The following is a 19,598-nucleotide window of genomic DNA, read 5'->3' as shown; positions in this document are numbered from 1 at the left end:
GCTCACCTTGAGCTGAAGAACTTAAAGGATAGCGCCCAGTCCCAGAGTTCAAGTCCCTAACCAACAAAAACAAAAACAAAATTCCTAGATTCTAGACCATGGAGAGACAGAGGAGTTTGTGTAGTTTCCCTATCCCTAGACCAGATAATTACTAAGTGATCTTTCAGTTCTCATGATAAGGCACCGTAGTGATCTGATTCTATTTCCTGAAACCTCTAAGAAGCCATCAGCTGAAAAAAGACACTCTTTCCCAGGTCTGCATTTCCATGTTAGATTGTGCAATATGGACCAGGTCTGGGCTGTGAGCCCAATGGGCAGCACTGGGCCTTAAGAACACACTGGATGAATCTTGGAGATTCATCCCTATAGACTGTAGTACAGATTTTCAAACTGTCACTGCCATTGCTCCCATATTGAGATTATCACTATATTCTGAAGTCATCATTGAATCAGAAACATTTTTAAGTTTCTATGAGTTCTCCTGAGAGGAAAAAAAATGTCTGAGGACTTTTACCTCAGGAGAACAGGACAGATGGTCTGAAAAATATCACCTTCTATCTTACTCCAACAAATGACTGGATGCTACAAAGAGTACAGAGCACTATGTGGAAAAATACATCATTCCCTGAGGAATTCTAAGGTAGTTATGTTCAATTCCTTTCAGGTTACTTTTTTTTAGGAGAATGCCCCTTAAAGGAGTCAAGAGAACCAAATTACTATTCTACAGTATGACTCACATTAAGATTCTGATAAAAAGGCAAAAGTCTTTTTCTGGGTTGTGCTATAATATATACCCAAGCCCAGCTGTGTAACACATTTAAAGCCATTGGAACATATCTCTGCTTGCTATTAGCTTTGAGTACTCAGGATGACAATGATAAAGTTAATAACCAGAAGATCCCCAACTACTTGGGCCAGAGCCTATGGTTCTTGGATGTGGAACTGTGATTCAGGTGGCAGAACACCAGCCTTGAGCTGAAAATCTGAGGAAGAACATGAGGCTCTGAGTTGAAGGCCCCAATTCCGGAACATATACTAAAAAACTCACAAAACTCTCAATGAAATGTATAACCTGTAGAAATAATAAATACAGTCTTGACAGATAGAGAAGCATTGTAGACCTAAACAATTATCTGAAATCACTGGGGAGGCCCATTTAGTTCTTTTTCATCTAATTGAACAATTGAAAAGGAATTGTTGCTTTTAAGATTTCATACAAATCTTTACTATATATATTTTTTTTTAAAAAGAAAAATAATTCACACAAAGAGATATATTTATATGAGCATGGTTTTTACATTTTGGAATGTCCAATGTATGATGAATTTGTCTACAAAATACAAGCACATGAAAAGAGATTATCATTTTCTGCTGAGACAATCTTAAATGCGCTAGTATGAATGCTATAATAATTAAATTTACAGGCTTTCATAATCCTGTACTTTCCCTAGAGTGATGTTCAGCATTATCCAAGGATAAAAATGCAAACAAGTATATGTATATTTAATCATAAAGATTAACAGGTCAGGGAAGAAGGTGAGTGAAATGAATGTCTAATACTCTAAAGGTAACTACATAGTCTTGGTCTTCCCTAGTTATTTCCTCAACTTGTTTGTACTAGGACCTGAATATATTAATCAAAATTTCCTTTGCTACAGCAAACTTGTTGCATGGGAAGATGGGGATAATGTTCATCAGTGTGTAGAATCATACATTAAAAGGAATTTCATTTCCATGTTAAAAATCAGGAGGTGATTGGCACATACAGTAGCTATAGAGTTGGGAACTCGATACTATGGCTCTTGATGTTTTCATTTTACCTAAGGAAGAGTAACCTACAGACCATGAGCTCCTTTTTAGCTATACAACCTTGAGCTTTTATTAGACATTTCCTGAGTCACTATAGCTTACCTTCAGATTGCTCAGCAAACTAAAATGAGAGGGATAAAGATACTTTGAGATTTCCCCTTGTGATTATTTGATCTCAATTATTTCTCCAACTAAGATGATATCTTTTCAAACCAAGAATAGCACTTGCATTCATGTTGTGCTTTCATAAAACACTTTCACAAGTATTAGTTCTTCTCATGCTCAATACTGCCTTCCTGTAAAACAACCAAAGCATTGTCCCATTGAACAAATAAACTATACCAGTCAGTCTCAGAGCTCATGAATGACTTGCCCAAGATATCACAGTTTATTACTCCATGTCAATATGGTTTGTGGGGTTTTGGTTGTTAGTGCTGATTTTACTTGCTATACTGTTCTTTTATATAGTTTGTAACTTGTAAGAAAATATTAAATACTCTCAAGTCCTAATTGGAGATGCTTATAGTTTCCCTGTTTGTCTCCCTGATTTTCTAGCTATATGGTCATGAGCATCCTGTGTATATAATTAGTTATCTTCAAATAGTTGGACTTAACAAAGCAGTTTATAAACGCAGTGCACCTTTATTGGTGTTCGCCCCTTTCAATACTTTTCACTCAATCCACCTCTTCCCTTACTTTTCTTTTTTTTTATTGTGAAAATACTGTACAGAGGGGTTACAATTACATGGGCAAGATAATGAGTACATTTCTTATCAAGCATTGTAACCTCCTCCTTTGTTTCCCCTTCCCATCCCTTCCCATCCTCCTCCCAGCTCCCCACCCAACCCTCCCCCCCCCCCACCAAAGTTGTAAAGTTCGATTTCAACATAACGACTTGTAAGTCTCATTTTGCAATAGGTCCACCTGTATCCCTATGTAAGCGACTTGTTTTTCCCCTTCCCCTCCACAAATTACTTTTCTTAATTTTGTAGTATATACAGTGGTTTCTTGACTGCATTCTCCGTCACTTCCCCCTATAGTCTGTAACTTTTAAGCCTTAAAGACAGGCTCCCTAAGGCTTTCCCCATCTGGGAAGTATGGACTAGCAGCAGAACTCAGTCATAGATTCATTGTCAGGGTTAAGTTTTGTGTTTGTGATTGAACGCTTAGCACTTCCTATGATACTTCCTATTGAACTTCCTATTGACCACTAATTGTATGAATAGTTTATTATTTTTTCAATTTTTCAATTACCTTTAAGTATTTATGCAAAGGAGTTACCATTTCACAAAGCAGCTGGTGAATATCTATTGATCAAGGTCCCCCCTTTCAACACTCTCACCCCTCCCTCCCCTACCCACACCTCTCCTCACTCTCCTTAATGTCATAGCATATACACTAGTAGTGTTTTGACAGAATTCTCCGTCTCTTCTTCTCTTCATTGTCTACTTCTTTTCCCTTGACACTATCCACCCTTTCAAGTACCTACTTCTTAGTGTTTTGTTTTGCCAAACTTTGACTGCTTTTCTAGGAAACTACACTATTTGAGTTCTCTCTTGAATCTACCTTATTTCAGGAAATATGTTTACATACCACTCAATGTATTCATTGATAGGTTTACCTATCTATCTAGCTTCCACATAGAAGAGAAAACAAGCAGTCTTTGTCTCTTTGGGCCTGACTTACTTCACTTAATTTTTTCCAGGTTTCCCATTTCTTTACAATGGTACAATAACATTCTTCCTAATGGATGAGCAAAATTCCATTGTGTACATATACTACATTTTCTTGATCCATTCATCCACTGAGGGGCATCTTGGCTGATTCCATACCTTGCCTACAGTTGGAGATCATGTAGCTACAAATTAACATGTAGACATTCCATACATGTATTGAGACAACATACCTAAGAAAAACAAATATTAATGTAATGACAAGTAAGGTAGTTCTGAAAAAAATCATTTTAGTTCTATAGCTTTTAGGAATGATAGTCTTCATTTCCAAAAATGTGTTGTAAACAACTATCTGAAGTTATACACCTGAAACTTCCAAATACCAAGATACATTTCTTTTTCTTCTCTATGATCTTCAAAATATCCATTAGTCTCTTGAAGGCCAGTCATAAATCCTGCATTTAGTTTATCTGAAACCAACTCTAACAGTTGTATTTCCCACCAATCATTCTTTAGACCAGTTTTTTTGTTTTTCAGACATGAGTGAGCACATCTTGGTCATATGGAACTGAGCATGTAAGTGGGGGAGCTATGCCTTCTTTAGAGAGTTATTCTATAGCTATTCTGAGGCAAATCTCTTTCTGACATTTGGACATAACCTCTAAAATAATGTTTCCATCTAAATCAAATTAAACACTCCATTTTTTTCCTTCTGATTTTCCTCTTCTGGATAAAGTACACAGATGAGAATACAGAAATGGAGACTTAGGAGTAGTTATAGTACTAATAAGGTGTGTGACCTTGAGCAAAACAGTTCAGCTCTCTGAATTTTTCCTTCATTGTCTATAAAATGAGGCTCATGGACTTGCCTTTCCTTTCGGGAAAGATGCTGTGAAGAAGACATAGGTGACTAAGTTGTGCCTATTACCCACATGGGAATGTGGGACTTGTAGGGAAAGAAAAAAGACACTGTATCGTCAGTTAGTGAACAAAGGAAATATATATTCTTTCTGAAATAGCCAGCTCTGTGGAGGATGGGATCTTACTGAGGTGTACAAAAGAAAAATGGGATTTCCAAGTCGATGAATGGAATTCTAGGCCAAAAATTCAGTGTAATGCTCAGTCTAGGAAAAAAAAAATAGGATGTGTTGAGAATTGGGAATTGATCCAGAGAGGCTGAGACCTGTTGTATTTAATAAATTAAGTTATAAACACTAATTGCTCTTTGAAAACTGTATGCCTGGAATTTGATCATAGTAAGTACTCTTTCTGCTCTAGCTAAAACTTGGAATGAATGTCAGGTGAAGTTAATACCTTTGTCAAAGCAAAAGGCTTTGGTTGCCAATAAACAATTTTAAAAGTGCTAGTTCATCACAAAAAATCCAGATTACTCATATTTTTCAGGTACCTTACCTTAGGAAAGAAACATTTCTTACCCATACCATAGGTTTACATCTCTTGGATCAAATTTTATTGGAAGAGATGAGTCATATATCAAGAGGGTAATGTGGAGCTCTTTCTCACGTAGCAATTTGGTGGCCACCGAACTGCCCAGCACCTGAGGGCATTAAGAGACAATGGAAGTTCACTAGACTTTTTGCCTCTATCATCCAGAGGTCCACAGCAGCCTTCAGCAACAGCCACTACAACCCAAGACACGTTCCTGTTCTTGCCTGAGAGACTCAAAGCACTTGTCCCGAGGAGACCCAATGTCACATCCCACTGACACTGTGATTGATCAGTACATTTATTGTACTTTTAGTAGCCAAAATATATAGACTCCAGTCATCTCTGGAGATGCTGAAATAGTCTTTCTTTCCTTGATTTAAGGGAACATAGAGAGGGAAGATATGTGCAGAGTATGACATAAATATGAGCTCAAATATCTAATTAGCTGAAAGAATCTTGGTTCCTTGTGCACCTTTGACAGAATTGCAGCTGTCAGATTGTAGCTGCAATATTTTATGCTCGTTGCAAGATGTATCTGAGCATGATTTAGAAAAGATGCTTTTTAATGTGAATGCCACTCTGATTTCTCTGCAGGATGCTTGAGGATGACCTGAAGCTGAGCAGTGATGAGGATGACCTTGAGCCTGTGAAGACCTTGACCACACAGTGCACAGCCACTGAGCTGTACCAGGTAGGAGGAGCTTAGAGGCTGGATTTGGGCCTGGGGTGGGGGGGAGCGCTATGCAAAAGGGACTGGACTGATTTTGACAAGTCTCCTCTCTTCTTTGTTTCTGTATAAGAGAAGGGAAGAGGCAAAGATGGGTATTCTGGAACAGTCAAATAAGACCCCAGTTTCATTAGAAATAAGAAGTGGAGCTCTTTAGAAGTGCTTTCAACCACTTCCCTGCCACTCTGCAGGCCATATACAAACACTGGCCATCTATAAGCAAGAGAGATTTTCTTTCTTTCCCTCTTGTACTACTTACTGTCATTGGGTTAAATGTCACTTGCTGGCTCCAGTGTAAGGCTTAGAACCCATATTCATTAATGTAGATGTAAATGTGACTGTTCCATTCACTTTTCCCAGATGTACCACTTCACAGCAGCGCTGAAAATGAATAACCTACATCTTGCAGCTCACATGAACTTTCTGTTGCCTTTGTCTTCTTCTGTCTTTCATTATAAGTATTTCCAGTATTTCCTACCAAATCCTATGGCAGGACTGAGACTGAGCTTCTTGATTATGAAAGGCAGCATGCAGTATCAATGATACCTGTGTATTTTCTCTATGAAAAGCATTCTCAAATGTAGGATCCTTCTAGGTGTACTTAGACCTTCAGAAAAAGAATAAAGAATTGCTTGCATTTTTTGGTAATAGTAAAAACTTGCACTTTTTGCAAGTTGGATGCTGTATTAATGTCAAACATAGTGTGAGTGCAGACTGTACTGTGCTAGGCTAAGCCAATTTTGCAATTGTTTCCTAGGGACTTGCTGTGTGTGCTTGCTGAAAATGAGCAGCCCACTTTTTACTTGAGTTGTCAGTGACATTGCACCAACTCCTCTAGGAATTGTTATTACAGGTCGCTAAAAGAATTCAGCCAAAGGATTCATATTGGTGCACAATTAACTCATATACACTGGTTGGAGTCCTTCCTTTCTCCTTTTTACCTCCTGTTCTACCCTGGAAAAAACTTTAAAGGCACTTTGGTGGTACTCTCCTACCCTTGTTTCTCCTTAATGTGCAAGTCATAAATAGGAAAGCAATAATTATTTGAAGCTAATGTTGGACATTACAACTTACTGAATAGTGTAGGAATCAGACAAAATGTTTACCATTAAGTAGGTGTAAACATAAAGAATGTAATGGTGGGAGGGGGTAACAATGCTCAACAGGAAATGGTCTCATTACCTTGCTCATGTAACTGTAACCCCTCTGTACAGTATCTTTACAATAACAAATGCATATATATATTAATAATAAAAAGAGAATGCAATGATTTTCTTCTGAAAAACATAATGGATATTAATGGCCTGACTGGAATATGGTAGGATCACATGATATTCATTAACATATGATTGAATTTTTACTTTTTATCTGCCATTGTTGCAGGCATCATAGAAACGTAAATCCACCCCTGATCTTTTCTATGCAACATTTAATGAATGGTCATTTTCAAGGAAGTCTTCCAAGTCAGGCAGTTGTATTGTGATGACTACACTGACGTTTTGGCTAAAGAGTGGCTGGATTCAGGGGGTGGGGCTTCTTGGGAGTGGGAAATGTTGCATTCTCTGAATACACCTATCTTATAACACTGAACCTTATGTTTTTCTTTTGGTGAAATTTTTCTTGTTATGTTTCTTGAGATTAAAGGAACCCCTAAAAATGGGGAGTTAAACCTGGAATCAATTTTCATTTATAGCTGAGAAGCAGTTATTGATGCTGTGCTTGCAGTTCAATAAAAGATCTAAAGATATAGACCTTGTGCTTTTCTTTCAATATATGTAGCCTAATCAGTCTCAAATGTTTTTTTAAACAAAGAAATTGTATTGACAGATTTATTAAAATTGTTGTCTTTAAAGTTTTGAGCTATCTAAAATTGGACTTGTTCAAAAGACTTCTCACATATGTAGTGTCCAAACTGTAAAACTCCCTTCCAGCAAATTTTCATATGACCAGGTAGAAATCTGCTTAAATGTTTCATTGAATGAGATCATAATATTAGATTTACACAGCTCCGAGCAGAAGATGGTTTGCAGTGCGCAGGTGTGAACGCCCAGTCAGATAAGAGCATGGCTCTCTCGTGCCCTAGTCATTTCAGATTGACATTAAAAGCAGGGAGCTTAGAAAGAGAAAGGTCACAAAAAACATAGATAATACTTGAAACTACCATTATGGCATGTTAATATTAAAAACACCTTTGTATTAATATGAATTAGAGTAAAACCAGAGATGATTTAATTTCGCCATTCAGAAGTTGAGAAAATCTTTTGTATGACTGGAAATGTTCAATTAGTAACCAAGGTTAGCCAAAGGAATTTAGATAAAGCTTGGCGTGGTAATTCATTGCTTTAAAACCAAAGTCAAGCAATTCAAAGTTTTAGTACAAAAGCGTTCTAATGTTTTGTTCTGGATATGACGGTATGTAGCTGTAGCTTCGTTGTATCCAAATTTATTTAGCGGCCTATTATCCTGATACTCTGAAATGTGCACTTAATTCAAAGCATACTACTAGAGATTTCCAACTGGAGGCTGGTGGCTGAGCCATACAACTGAACCATGTTCCATTTAAAGAAAAAACATTGCCTTCTAGTTCTTCCTCTTCACTGTTTTATTTCATTTTTATTGTCTGTAGATCTTTAACTACCTCACAAAACACATTTTAATCCAGATTTTGGGCTTTGGTTTTATACATGAAACAACTGTGGGGTTTTTAGTGTTGCTGGTTGGTTGATTGTTGTTGCTGCTGTTGCTGTCCTTTTTGTCAGGCCAGCGACTGATCTGTGTTACAAAACAGCTGAACACCTGAATATTCTGGAAGGTTTGAGATGTAATCCTTACACCTATGAGACACATTGGACTTTCAATTCATTAGACAAGCTTAATTGATAGTTGAAAGTTTTCTCATGAAAAAAAATGCAATTCATTATTTGGCTGCATATAAGGTGACTCTTTTCGAGTTGCTATCTTGTAGTGAATATATTAGTTGTGACTACAGATACCCTCCCCTGCTGTAAAGGTTCCTATTTTGTAGCTACCATTCTCCCTCATCACGCCAAACAAGTTGTTACTTCCCCAAGGTTTCGCCACATTTCCATTTACTTTGTTATCAGCAGAAAAGCTAGGGAAGGCCTCTTCAGTAATGACATCAATTCGGCACACACAGCAAGAGAGGTCAGCCTGTCAGAGCTAGAGAAACAGCAGATGGATTAGGATGAAAGCGGGGGCAAAACATCTTTGATAGAGTCTTTTAATGTAAACAGTTTATCTGTCATGGCTTTCATTGAAAACCCCAACAAAATGATAGCGTTGGAGCTGTTAAGATTCCAGAATGTAACTGAACAAAATCCATACATTGTCATACTCAAACTGCCCAGTAATTAGAGGATGAGAGGATATTTTAATTTATTCATTAAAGACAGAAGTAAATAGGATAACATATAAGGTTAATAGAATAACATTGGCCTCCATATTCCCAAGACTGTGTTTTCCATTTGGCTGTATTAGCATAGAGTCCGTATTAATAAGATACTGCTTCAGGCTTGTACAATGGGATTTTTAATAATCTTGCAGCAAGTCTGTGACTATTCAGAAGTCCACATGCTGAATTACGTCTTCTGCTTTTACTACCAAATAGTTTGACTTGTAATCTCTATATAATAGAATGCCTTGAGCATAGCATACCAAGATGCATAGAAGCCTAAATGTTTTTATGTGCTGTGTTTATCTCATAGTAATGTCCAAATACTGGCTAATGTCCACCACACTTTAGGAATCATCCATCTGTGAGTATTTTGATTTTGTAAAGCCATGGACTCTTTTGCTTGGCTTAGCCCTTTTCTCCCCAGGACCTTATCAGATAGCAGTGAAGGTGTATAAAGAGAAACAAGAATGGGCGTGATCCATTATGTCTGAATAGATAAGTCTCACATATGACAGGGATGACCACACTCTTTTCATTCACGATGTGAACACAGCATATATTTGCCTTTTTGAAGATGACAGTAGTAGCAGTATCAGCCACCTGGAGGAACTAAGGGATGTCTCTCTACATTCTCATTTGAACTCAACTGCCAGAAAGAAGAAGCATTACCTTGTTGCCCTTTACACTGACCTTGAGCTGGAAGAAATAGCTACACATGATCCTCTCTCTAGTCTCACTGTACTCTGCTTGATCCAATCCTCGTTTTCTTTTTGTAGACCTCTTCAGTTCCTTACTATTGATTTTCATACACGGTTTAAATCTGGACGTTGCCTTTTAGAGTCATTAGTAAGCAAGCTTTGGAAAAATATACCATGTGTGCCTAAGTTTATTGGAAGCTTCTAATCTTTCAAGTTTAATCAGCATTCTAAAATATACTTACGGAAATATGCACATCTCCAGTAAATGCTGTGCAATAAAACACTTTTCTAAATTAAAAATGCATGAATTTTGGAATTTATATACTTTCTTTGAAAAATTTCCTGATGTTTTGGTTTAGGTGTCATGCTTGCCTTGGTCCCCCTGCCCTAAATATCTACCGTCAGTGTGAAAAGCCACCAGACAGGCTTTAAACACCAAAGATCTTGTTCTGAATGGAAGCAGAATTTGCCTCATTCTTAAACAGTCACATTTACTTTTCTATTCATATATCAAGAGCAAAGAGAGTAAGCTTTGTAAGTAAACAGACAAGCTGTGCAAATTTGAGATTAACTATCAGTCTAGGATTGCCATTCAGAACAGAAGTGGATAAGCAAATAATAGCAGAACTTGTTGGGCTCTGATGGCTCACACCTATAATCCTAGATACTAAGAAGGCTTAGATCTGAGGATTAAGGCTCAAAGACAATTCAGGCACAAAAGTCTGTGACACTTTTCACTGCAATTAACCAGTGAAAAGCAAGTGGACATATGGCTCAAGTGGTAAAGCACCAACCTTGGGCAAAAATGTCCAGTGAGAACTCGAGGTCCTGAGTTCAGGTCTCAATATCAGCACAAGAAAAATTTCCAGAGTATGTAGAACCCTATAACTCATCTTACACATAGTACATTTTTCATAAAAGGCTTAAGAACATTTGCCCCAAAATTAACAAGTTTGCAAAAGCTTATTTTATTTTTTGCTAATGGAAATAGCATCAGGATTACTGTTTAGCCCTGAACCATATATGTGCTTGTGAATTATTTCTTATTTGTATTAAAGTATAGCATACCAGACATTTAAATGACCACAAAAAAATCTTTACTCCAGTTTTCTAATTTTGCCAATAAAGAAAGAGATACAAAACAGTCATTTAGTACTTGGCATATGGAGAATAATTGATGTAGCCTCTTTACCCAGCGTATAATGTGCTTCAGAAGAACAAAAGGCTGGATATAGTAGTATACTAGTGGTAAAGTCACATTCACATCAGGTGCTCCCATGTATGTTTTGAATACTCACATCATTGAATATCTACTAGGCACTATGAAAACTCCTCAGTTTTTGAAGTGACAATAAGTGTTCTTCTATCATCACATGCAAGAGAATGGTTGGGGGAAAGAAAAGTGAATTTTCAAATCCACAAACCCCAAGGAAACAATGAGCAAATTCCACTTATGTCGCCCTCTGTAATGGAGGAAATATACAGGTTCAGGCCATATCTCATCACCTTTCACTCCATTTAGAGGATAATTGGTGTTGACAGCTGACTTTGATGAGTGGAATATGTTTGTGTACTAAAGATGGTAAATTTTCACTTAGTTAAAGTCCAAAGTTTAGTTATAAAAGAAATTGCTAGTTGACAGATGGATCTTGGTGAAGGACTTTTTGTGTACCACAACAGCCACCATGAAGCCATTATGGGAAACATCATTTCTGAATCCTGGTGTCATATCATTTTGAGCCAAATGCTAGAAACTGGCTGCCATGTTAGTGAAGTATTCATGCAGGGGTAAATAGGACCTGCTATATAGTGGCTATTCAATCATCTATGGCTATGGCAGGCTCTTAAATGGTACGGTGAGTGAGGTTAGAATAGGTTTTAATTAGTAAAAGGAAGCTAGTGAATTTTTTTGAGATTCAAATTCAGGGTCTTGCTCTGAGCTACACTCCAGCTCAAATCCTAAAAAGGAGGAATGTGATCTAACTGGATCCTCAAAGAGATTCTCACCTTACAACAGAGCACAGAAAGAAATAAAACTAGGCACAATAGAGAAGTGGCAAGGAGTAATGAGCACCAAACTAGGCAGTAGCTATAGGAAGACTTAGAAAGGATAGTTTTTTTGTTTTGTTTTGTTTTGTTTTTTTTGGGGGGGGGCTCCGGTCATGGGGCCTGAACTCTGGGCCTGGGCGCTGTCCCTCAGCTCTTCAGCTCAAGGCTAGCGCTCTACCACTTGAGCCACAGTGCCACTTCCGGCTTTTTTCTGTTTGCTTATGTGGTGCTGAGGAATTGAACCCAGGGCCTCATGCATGCAAGGCAAGCGCTCTACCACTGAGTCACCTTCCCAGACCCAAAAGGATACTTTTTGCAAGCAAGCAGGATTGGAAATGGACTCAGGGAATAACACTACAGACTGCCTCATGTTTGCATCATGAATAGAGTCTCATGTTGAGTGACAGGCTGGATCCAAAAACATGTGAGCCTGCAGCTCAAGTCTTCTATCAGAGACTTTTAATTCCATTTGTTTGGACCGTGAGTCCTCCAAGGCATTTTTCATACATGGTATGCAGTGTTCAGGTCTCTCAGACTGTCCCGTCATTTCTGATTTGATTATCTAGTACATGTTTATTGAATGACTATTGATACAAGACAGTTTCTTCTACCTGGAGCAAACTCCTAGTCCTAATCTCTTCCAAAATTCTCTTCCTGTCTCCTTTAGATATAGTATAGGCCTATTTCTATGTATTCTAAGCATAAGGGTTTTAAAAAACACAATTTTGAATGTTGTTTTCATAAAGATTGTAAAGTCAGATATGCAAACTGGCATCCAGTTGTTACAAAATATTGACTAATATTTTCTCCTTCTAATCTGCTATCCTGTCTTGTGTGTGCTTACTGCCACAGCCTTCGTCTCTCTTATTATAGTCATTCCAATGATAACTATTTGAATACTGTAATTATTAAGCAATTCATTTTTATATTTGGGCAACTGTACTTAGCATATGTCTCTTTAATTGATTTGACCAAATCTGTGGCTATTGATTTTAGACATTCTGATTTTAGACATTCTGATTTTAGATATTCTGATTTTAGACATTCTGAATACCCTAATGATGAGTTCATTTATTAATGGAGGAGTATCTCTTTTGAGTTTAGGTAATCAATGAAATTTACCAATACATTAGACTAAATTAGTATATAACTGGGCTCATACCACCACCATGTGAAAGTTTAGAACAAAACAAAGCAAATGAAATTCATTATTTTTTTGTCTTAGTTTGATATTACCTAACATTTAATCATCTGAAATTATCTGTATGACTGACTTTTTTTTTCCTTTTTGTCAAGAAACTTACTGTAGGAACTCAACTTATATATTTTTGCTGGTAGGCAAATGTAAAAACTATGTAAAGCAATACTAATAAAGTGGGAGAAAAGTGAGGGAGAGAGGTAACAAGTTCAACAAGTAATGTACTCACTACCTTATGTACATAACTGTAACACCTCTATACATCAACTTGATGATAAAACTAAATTTTAAAAAGTCACATTTTTAGGCTCCACTGACAGCGTGATTATTAATTAAGGGAAAACACAGTATCTTATACTTAGCCTTGTAAAGTGAGTTTAGTTGTGTAATATTTCTAGGCCATTGAACTCCTCACTTTGACAAGTTTAGCATACAGGAACCACATTTCACCAAGTTTGTTTCTTGTAAATTTCAGGAGGAGAACATAGCAATAAATCTGGATATAACTATTCAGTACTTGTTTCTGAGAAGCAAAAAAGATTCTTAAATTTTCTGTAAGTGTAGTATACAAGTCTGTTCAATTAGTGACATACCATCACTCAGAATTACCTTGCTAAAGCCTTGTAAAGTTTGATCATTACACACAAAATGTGTAGTGAAGCATTTTTTCCTGTTAAAGTCTCATGTATGTTCTGATGATAAAACTCAGTAGATAGCCACTTACATTCCTCCTTTCCTTCTTGTTTTTGATGATAGTGTTACTTATGCCATTCTTATAATACAGTATGATTGATGAGCCACTTTAGCTTCAGTTCAGCACAAGGATTGTCTTTATAAAAGAAAAAGTTCTTATTTCTAGCAAGATAGATTTAATGAATGAGCAACTATGAGTCTGTCCTTAGCCTTATCGTCCCTCTTGTGGAAATAAATTTGCTGCTTAGCAGGATATCTTGAACAGTACAGTGCTGGTAATGAGCGTGGAACCAGCTCATAAACACTCCTTAGTATCAGAGAAGAACTTTCTTCCTGGCATGCAGTTTCTCAAGATGTCCCGTCATGAAAGGAGCTTGCCCAGAATAGGATTCTCAAGACCTCTTCATCCTCAAGGATAAATATTAGTGTAAAGTAAATCTGGGAGGAGGAGCTCCTAAAGGAGGGATCCATGGAAAATATGAATTAATCATTCTATACTTCTTTTGAGAAAAAAAGGGGAGGGAGGACAAAGAGAGAGGAAGGGGAAGGGAAGGAGAGAAGGAATGAGGAAGGGAGGGTGGAAAAAGGGGAGAGATGGAGGAAGGAAAGAAAGAAAGGAAAAAGGAAACAAGGAAAGAGAAAAGAAAAGAAAGAAAGGAAGGAGGGAGGGAGGGAAGGTGGGAAGGTTGAATAAATGAAGGAAGGAAGGGAGAAAGGAAGAAAGAAAATGTTAGTGTATACACATGTGCTTGTGCACCGCACCCCCATCTCAGGTTCCTTACTCCTCTACCACCAACCTCCAAAAGCATTAATAGAATAAGCCTTTTTAATTCTTTAGGACTCTCTGCTGCTGGCCTATAAGCATTTTAAGTGTGTTTCTGCACATTAAAATCCTCCATAAATTCTGCTTCTGTCTAGAACTACTCCTGATAGGAAGAGAAGATCATATCAATACCTCTAAATTGCATTGCAAAAACTATGTAGGTTTGATATTGTATGTAACCTAGCCACAGTCAGTAAACCCATCCAAGGGTAGGGGATGCACAAATTTATTCAGCCCATGAAATCATTTGGTTCATGATGGGATAGACATGTATGCTAAACATGTATGTTCCTGCTAAGTGTCTCATCAGCTGTCCACAGCTATTTGCCTGTGTTGATAGTTGTATATAACCTGTGAATATTGATATAAATATCCAAATTGCCCTTGGCAAAAGAGGTTTCCTATCCTTCCCCCACAATCATACTGTAAAAATCCCTTATGCCAACATCTTGTCAGGAGACAGTCATAATAGAGGTATATGGTATTTGCATAACATCCTGCAGTTTTCAAATCAGGCATCAATGTTGAGTACAAACAATTACCCTTGATATAGAAATTACAGGAATGATTGTCTTCATGCTTATTAATTTATGTTATTATTTTATTTATTCTTTTGTATTTTATTTTGGTTGGTCATGGGCTTGAACTCTGGGCCTGGATTCTTCCGTTCAAGGTTAGCACTCTGCCACCTGAGCCACAGTGTCACTTCTGGTTTTCTGGTAGTTAATTGTAGATCAGAGTCTCACAGACTTTCTTGCCCGGGCTGCCTTTGAATTGCAATCCTCAGATCTCAGCCTCCCGAGTAGCTAGGATTACAGGCATGAACCACCAACGCCTGGCTTGTATTTTATCTTTGATACTGATGTTATTAACTGAAAATAAGAAAGACTTTCCTTATGACATTTCCATCCATGCATACAATAGACCTTGATCATATGCACCCCTCCATTAGATTCAGAAGTGTTAGCACTTTGCCAGTGCCATAAGTGGTAAAACTGGGACTTGACCTCAGGTTTTATACATTTAAATATGGCATCTTCTACTACAGCCTAGTAGTGACTCTCATCACGACCTGTTAAAATGTGTTTTTTCACATTGTAATTTCTATCATCATCCTTCCTTACATGAGCAGTACCTCCATGTTGAGATAAGAATCATGTTAGTAAGCAGGGCACAAAACAGGCTTTTCAAAGCATATAGACATAATAAATTAGAGTAGTATAACTGTAAACTCTCTGGTCTCCACTTTTCAATTCTTTTAAATTACTTTATTGTATGATTTTTCAACTTGAATGTAGGTATAATCTCAATATATTACTTTCTTAATGCTTTTCAAGTTACACCATTTCATTCCCTTTTAATTTGCCTCATTTGGTGTGTGGTCTCAGATTGGGCCAAATGTATCTGAAACAGGATTATATTCTCAAGTCCCTTCTTCCAAAGGGGGTGGGAATTTTGCTTCTTGTATAATTTGTAGACTGCTTCTTTTATTCCTTAAAGGCATATATCATTTATACCCAAAACTTTATTTTTTCAAAGTCTCTGAATACAATAATATATAATTGTGGTAGAAGTGAAGAAGATAAATCGTAACCTGTGTCTCATCTAACTGAAGCTTCCTGTCACCATTTAGTCAGGAAATTCATGGTTATAAGCATGCAGGAGGATGACATTAGTAGAGCTGACTACAGCTGTGATGATGTCAGAATGATTGTGAGTTAATTTCCAAAGAAAAGTAAACTTATCTGCATAGACAGCTTTAATCAATAGCCAAGCAACCTAGAAAAAAATAATTTGAACTTATTTTCCTATGATAGCTGTATAAAAAGAGAAATGTTTCTCAGAAACTAGGTTCAAACATAATAATGTTCTTCCTGATCACAGAAAAAGAACTGGGTCTAATAGGTCTAAAATATGGAGAGGTCATTTTCGAAAAGCATGTGTCTGAATCAAAGCTAGGTTAAGCAATGTCACTTTAATTTCTCTCCTCCCATCTTCTGCCAGAACCATGCTCATCATATCCAGCATACTTTAAAGGGAAAGTACTTGAACATGCTCCCCATTATTTTATGATAACCTCAGTCTTCTAGAAAATATTTGTTTGAATTTCGGGAGATTGAAAGAAAAAGTAAATTTATATCATTTTGACAGTGATGTGTCCAAAATCCATACTGATTCTTATTCTAAAACACTCAAATTTGGGGGAGAAAACATGGTAATAAAAGGCAGATGTGAGTATGTGTGCCTGTGTAGATTGAGCAGCAGTACTCCAGGTAAGCTGATTCTGGTAAGCATCAACCTCTTCCTTTCTCCATGTAATCTGGCAGAATCGATATAGAGAGTGGTGGTAGCATCCTCTACATAGACTAGCTTTCATGTTGTACATATAGATGACAGGTGATTTAAAGCAGCCAGATACACATTTCTTGTTTACTCATTTTCATCTGTTCCCTCATTCCCCAGCTTTCTTCTTATTCTAACACTTGCCAAAATTCAACCTCGCACACAGATGGTGAGAAAATGATTCCTTTCTACCAAGCCAAAGAAAGTGCCCAAATATTAATAGCTATTTATCTAGCAACAGAACCTGAGACTTAATAAATCAGAAAAACTTACATTTCTGACTCCAATGTGTAAACTTGGGAAATGTATCATCCTTTTATTGCTATTAAGTTCATGGGGTTGGTACGAACAGAGGGATTCAGAATGCTGAATCTCTTAGCACTTGTAAGATGATGCATAGTGTATGCTTATGTATTTTCTGTGTTGAGGCAGTTACCTTTACATTCTTATTTATGTCTGTATTCCCCTCCCCTTAGCTCATACGTACCTCCACTACCTCCAAAATTCACAATGTAAAATCACTTCATCCATATTTTTAAAGGTACTAAACAAGTGTGAGGTTGTCAAACTGCTTCAATGCTCTCCATATTAAATGTTATTTCTATAGCCTGAAAAAGTCTAGGGGAATACAAGTTTGGTTCTGATTACATAATTATGCTTGAGAAATATGAAAAAAAATCATCACTAAACCCTCCAGGTGCTTAAACAGTTTGATAGACTGTAGCCATTCTGCCATCAGCGCCCCCAGCTGTGTTGCTTAGCAACATTTTAATTCCACAAGAATCGAAGGAGATGAAATCCCTGTGGAGAGGGAAACAGAAATAAGAGGGCTGTTGACAGATGATCTGAGTTGTTTCTTCTAATATACTGTGAAGATCACTAGCTCTTTTCATGAATGATAAATGGACTGTACACAGATCAATGGGTTCAACAAGAAACTGGAACCAGACTTCATGGCTAAGGTGACGCAAGCTGAGAGCCCAGATATTTCCTCATTTCAAGATCTGGTGTGTGTTTTCTTAAAGATTCCATAGGAGAAAGTTGCTCTCAGTATTAGGTGGTTCCTTATCCTTTTGTGTGTCTGCTAGTACAAGTGATTTGGGAAATGCACACTGAAGTCTGGGATAGGACTACACCATTCCTACGCACTTGCCATCCCACATTGTCGTTCCAACTCAGTCAGACTCAAGTTGTGTGAGGTAAAAGTGGAAGGTAGGCAGGGAGAATCAACTTGAGCACTCAAGGGACCACTTGAATACCCCCTGCTGGACTTTGTCAGAAGTCCTGACAATGCTTGTCTATGTTTGAAAGCTTCACTAACACAGGTAACCCCGTTCTCTGGGAAAAGACCATTGCTCTTTCTAGGTTTCCACTCTGCTTATCTACAGTAGCCTTCTTCAGTTAGCTCTTTGTATTTCTGAAGAGCATTTTATACTGTTGATTATTTTGGTTAGTAGTTGCAAAAATTATGCTTGGCTAATGTTGTCTAATTGCATGTTTTTCTTCTATTCACAGGCTGTTGAAAAGGCAAAACCTAAGACTAATCCTGTGAAGTAAGTACATTTTTATTAGCTGAAATTGTTAATTTTAGTGAGCTGTGTGCATATAAAAAAATAAAGTCACAGAAGAGACTTCAATTTTGACATGATCTCAGTTCATGACAATTTAGTTCAACAACAAACCAAGCAAAAGAAAACCCACCCCCTAGTGAGCAAAGACCAACTTGTGTATTTCCCTGTGTCCCCAATGAGATAGTGCCCCAAGTTGCACCCAGTTTACATAAATTAATATGTGCCCTCCACAAATAGCTGCCAAATACTATTAGACTCATTTTCAATGAATACTACTTGAAGCCATTGGGTTTTGCACATGCTAAACAGATTACATTTTTAATTGCAAACCTTGGACCTATGACAGACATGTAAATGGCTAAAAGTATGCCAAGTGATCTCCTCCCGCATGGGGAGATTTTTCACCTTGGCACCATGCTTCACTACTCTGTTCATGAAAAGCTCATAAAAATATATTTAACTGAGCATTTGTCAGCTAACTAAGGGCTAATTCTAAGGCATTTTATGAAATAATCTTAAATTATAAATAAGCATCTGACACATTCTGTCTCTTCCAGGAGGGAGACTTTCAAGTTAAGAAGGAACACTGTTTTGTCACATGTGACCAATGATAGACTTGCTCTATTTGCTGGCTTATTATAGGTTGAGTAATATTACATATCTGAGAGGCATATGTGATTTTTTGCTAATCAACTATCATTATGTATGATATCAAATGCTGAAAGGGAGACTATATTGATTTTTTTTAAGTTTCTGAGAGAAAGGATCAAATAATGCCGAAAACTAAGAAAGCTGCTTGTGGTGGGTGCAAGAAAGAATTTTTTCATGGCATGCGTGTAGTATTGAGCACAATATTAAATCCAAGCCCTAACAGATTTTTCTAAAGGGTATTATGCACTTCTTATTTGACTTTAGTTTTTCTTAGGTCATTTCATATCCTCTATCAAGTCTCTGTAGCCTTGGGAGGTGCATCTGCAGTTTGAAAGTATGTGATGTAGTGTTCCTATGGAAATATTTTTTACCAGGAAGTTTTCATTGGATTATTTGCTTGGGGTTGAATTTTCTCTACAGCCTGATTTCTTTTTTTTTTTTTATGTCCTTATGCCCTGAAGGCTCCTCCACTATGAGTGTGTAGCTAGAGAGCTGTTGG

At 37.2% G+C, this 19,598-nt stretch overlaps 1 protein-coding gene across 1 annotated transcript in view; it reads left to right on the top strand.

Moving 5' to 3' along the window:
- Positions 1–19,598, top strand: part of Aff2 (AF4/FMR2 family member 2) — a 321,215-nt gene that overhangs the window by 213,706 nt on the left and 87,911 nt on the right. The window contains exons 8-9 of the mRNA XM_042680414.1: positions 5,526–5,622; positions 18,393–18,430. Coding sequence (XP_042536348.1) covers positions 5,526–5,622; positions 18,393–18,430 — 135 coding nt within the window. The remainder of the gene's footprint in view (positions 1–5,525; positions 5,623–18,392; positions 18,431–19,598) is intronic.

The sequence above is a fragment of the Dipodomys spectabilis genome, unplaced genomic scaffold (assembly GCF_019054845.1).
Source record: "Dipodomys spectabilis isolate Male_0828 unplaced genomic scaffold, ASM1905484v1 ptg000060l, whole genome shotgun sequence".
In the NCBI taxonomy this organism is placed as follows: Eukaryota; Metazoa; Chordata; class Mammalia; order Rodentia; family Heteromyidae; genus Dipodomys; species Dipodomys spectabilis.
The sequence above is the reverse complement of the archived record's forward strand: the minus strand, read 5'-3'. Positions and strand labels throughout refer to the sequence as shown.